Here is a 1,957-nt window from a genome sequence, read left to right on the forward strand (position 1 = left end):
TATACCACTGTCTCTAGCCTACACAGATCTTTGAGATCTGCTGCCATTATTGATTCAGCAGGCATTTATTGAATTCCTACCATGTGCATGGGGGAGGAAAGAGAGATGAATAAAGACTTTATTTTAGTGTCTGCTAGTGGTAGTGTAAGGCAGCCTTCAGAATAGTTGAGACTATATACATGTGCATGGTTGACTTTGAAAAATAATTTTTTTTGTAGAGTTGGGAGTCTCATTATGTTGCTCAGGCTGACCTTGAACTCCTGGTCTCAAGTAATTCCTTCCAAATCAGCTTCCCCAAATGCTAAGCTACCATGCCTGGCTAATTTTTCTATTTTTTATAGAGACAGAGTCTTGCTATGTTGCTCAGGCTGACCTTGAACTCCTGAGCTCAAGTAATCCTCGAGGTTGCTGTGAGCTGTGATGCAACAGTACTCTACTCAGGGTGACAAAGTAAGACTCTGTCTCAAAAAAAAAAAAAAAGAATAAATTTAAAGGTTAAGAAAAAAATTTTCCCATTTCTTTTAACTTTATTCTCTTGTTTGGCCTGTGCCTTACCCTATGTGTTAATTGATCAGATAGGCCATTTTGATAAGTTGCTTTTCCAAGTTTTTTAAAATTAAAAAAAATTAATATATAATAGTTGTATATATATTGGGGATACATGGAATATTTTGATATCCAATGTATAATGATCAAATTAGGATAATTGGAGTATCCATCACCTCAAACATTTATCTTTTTTTCTGTTCTTATGTTTTTTTGTTCGTTTGTTTTTTTGAGACAGAGTCTCACTTTATTGCCCTGGGTAGAGTGCCATGGTGTCATAGCTCACCGCAAACTCAAACTTTTGGGCTCCAGCCATCCTCTTGTCTCAGCCTCCCGAGTAGCTAGGACTATAGGCACTTACCACAATGCCTGACTATTTTTTAGAGACAGGGTCTTGCTCTTGCTCAGGCTGGTCTCGAACTCATTGGTTCAAGTGATCTGCCTGGCTTGGCCTCCAAGTAGTGCTAGGATTACACGTGTGAGCTGTGCCCGGCCCTAAAGAGTTCTTCTCTTCTATCAATTTTGAAATATATAGTAAATTTTTGATAACTGTAATTTCCCTGCTCTAATTTCTTTTTAATGGATTATAAAAATTTCAGAGTAGTATGACTAGTGGGGTTTTAATTTTTCTCTTTTCTTTTTCTCCTTTATTCCTTTGCTGTTTAGGATGAGTTGACAACTACCAAGAGGAGTTACGAGGATCAGTTAAGTATGATGAGTGACCACCTGTGCAGCATGAACGAGACACTGTCCAAACAGAGAGAAGAGATAGACACACTCAAGATGTCCAGTAAGGTATGTGAGGTGAGGTCAGGTCATCTCTCTGCACTGTAATATTTAGCATAAGGCATTTCAGAAGCAAAAGGTGATGAGATTTTATGTATCATTTTCCTTAATATCGTTGGTCCTCTTGTCCAAAAGTTAATTTAAATGTGCTTGGCAGAATTAAAAGCTGAGAAATTCTGATATCTAAGGCTTTAATACTGTATTTCCTGCTTTGGGGGGCATTTTTGGCATTTCTGCTACTGTTAGATCAGAGTTAGGGGGACTCAAAAAGGGCTTAATGGAGGATTGCTCTTTATATTTATGAGTCTCAAATGATACTATTTAAGAGTTAGATATAGAAAATTTATTCTCATAAATATCCATATAACCTAGGGATGTCTCACCCTTTTAACTTCAGAGATTTCCTTTGATTTAATTTCCCATAATACCCCTCCTCATTCAGACCGGGCTCAGTAGGCATTGGATGATGTGCCTAGGTTGAAAGGCACATCCACAGACCGTGCCTCTGTTATTGAAACATAATGTATAGACTCTGTTGCTATGATAGGTAAGCCTTGGGAGGCCAGAGGCTCAGTTCTGTGCATCATTGCAGGTTCCTAACACATTTTGTTAACTCAGGCTATAT

The 1,957-nt window shown here is 38.0% G+C and overlaps 1 protein-coding gene across 3 annotated transcripts in view; it reads left to right on the plus strand.

Annotated features, from left to right (window-relative positions):
• Window positions 1-1,957, plus strand: part of PPP1R21 (protein phosphatase 1 regulatory subunit 21) — a 66,539-nt gene that overhangs the window by 62,593 nt on the left and 1,989 nt on the right. For all 3 annotated transcript variants that reach the window (XM_003787903.2, XM_003787904.3, XM_023512119.1), the window contains one exon: window positions 1,213-1,341. In XM_003787903.2, coding sequence (XP_003787951.1) covers window positions 1,213-1,341 — 129 coding nt within the window. The remainder of the gene's footprint in view (window positions 1-1,212; window positions 1,342-1,957) is intronic.

The sequence above is a fragment of the Otolemur garnettii genome, unplaced genomic scaffold, assembly GCF_000181295.1.
Source record: "Otolemur garnettii isolate 467f Iridium unplaced genomic scaffold, OtoGar3 scaffold00024, whole genome shotgun sequence".
Classification (NCBI taxonomy): domain Eukaryota; kingdom Metazoa; phylum Chordata; class Mammalia; order Primates; family Galagidae; genus Otolemur; species Otolemur garnettii.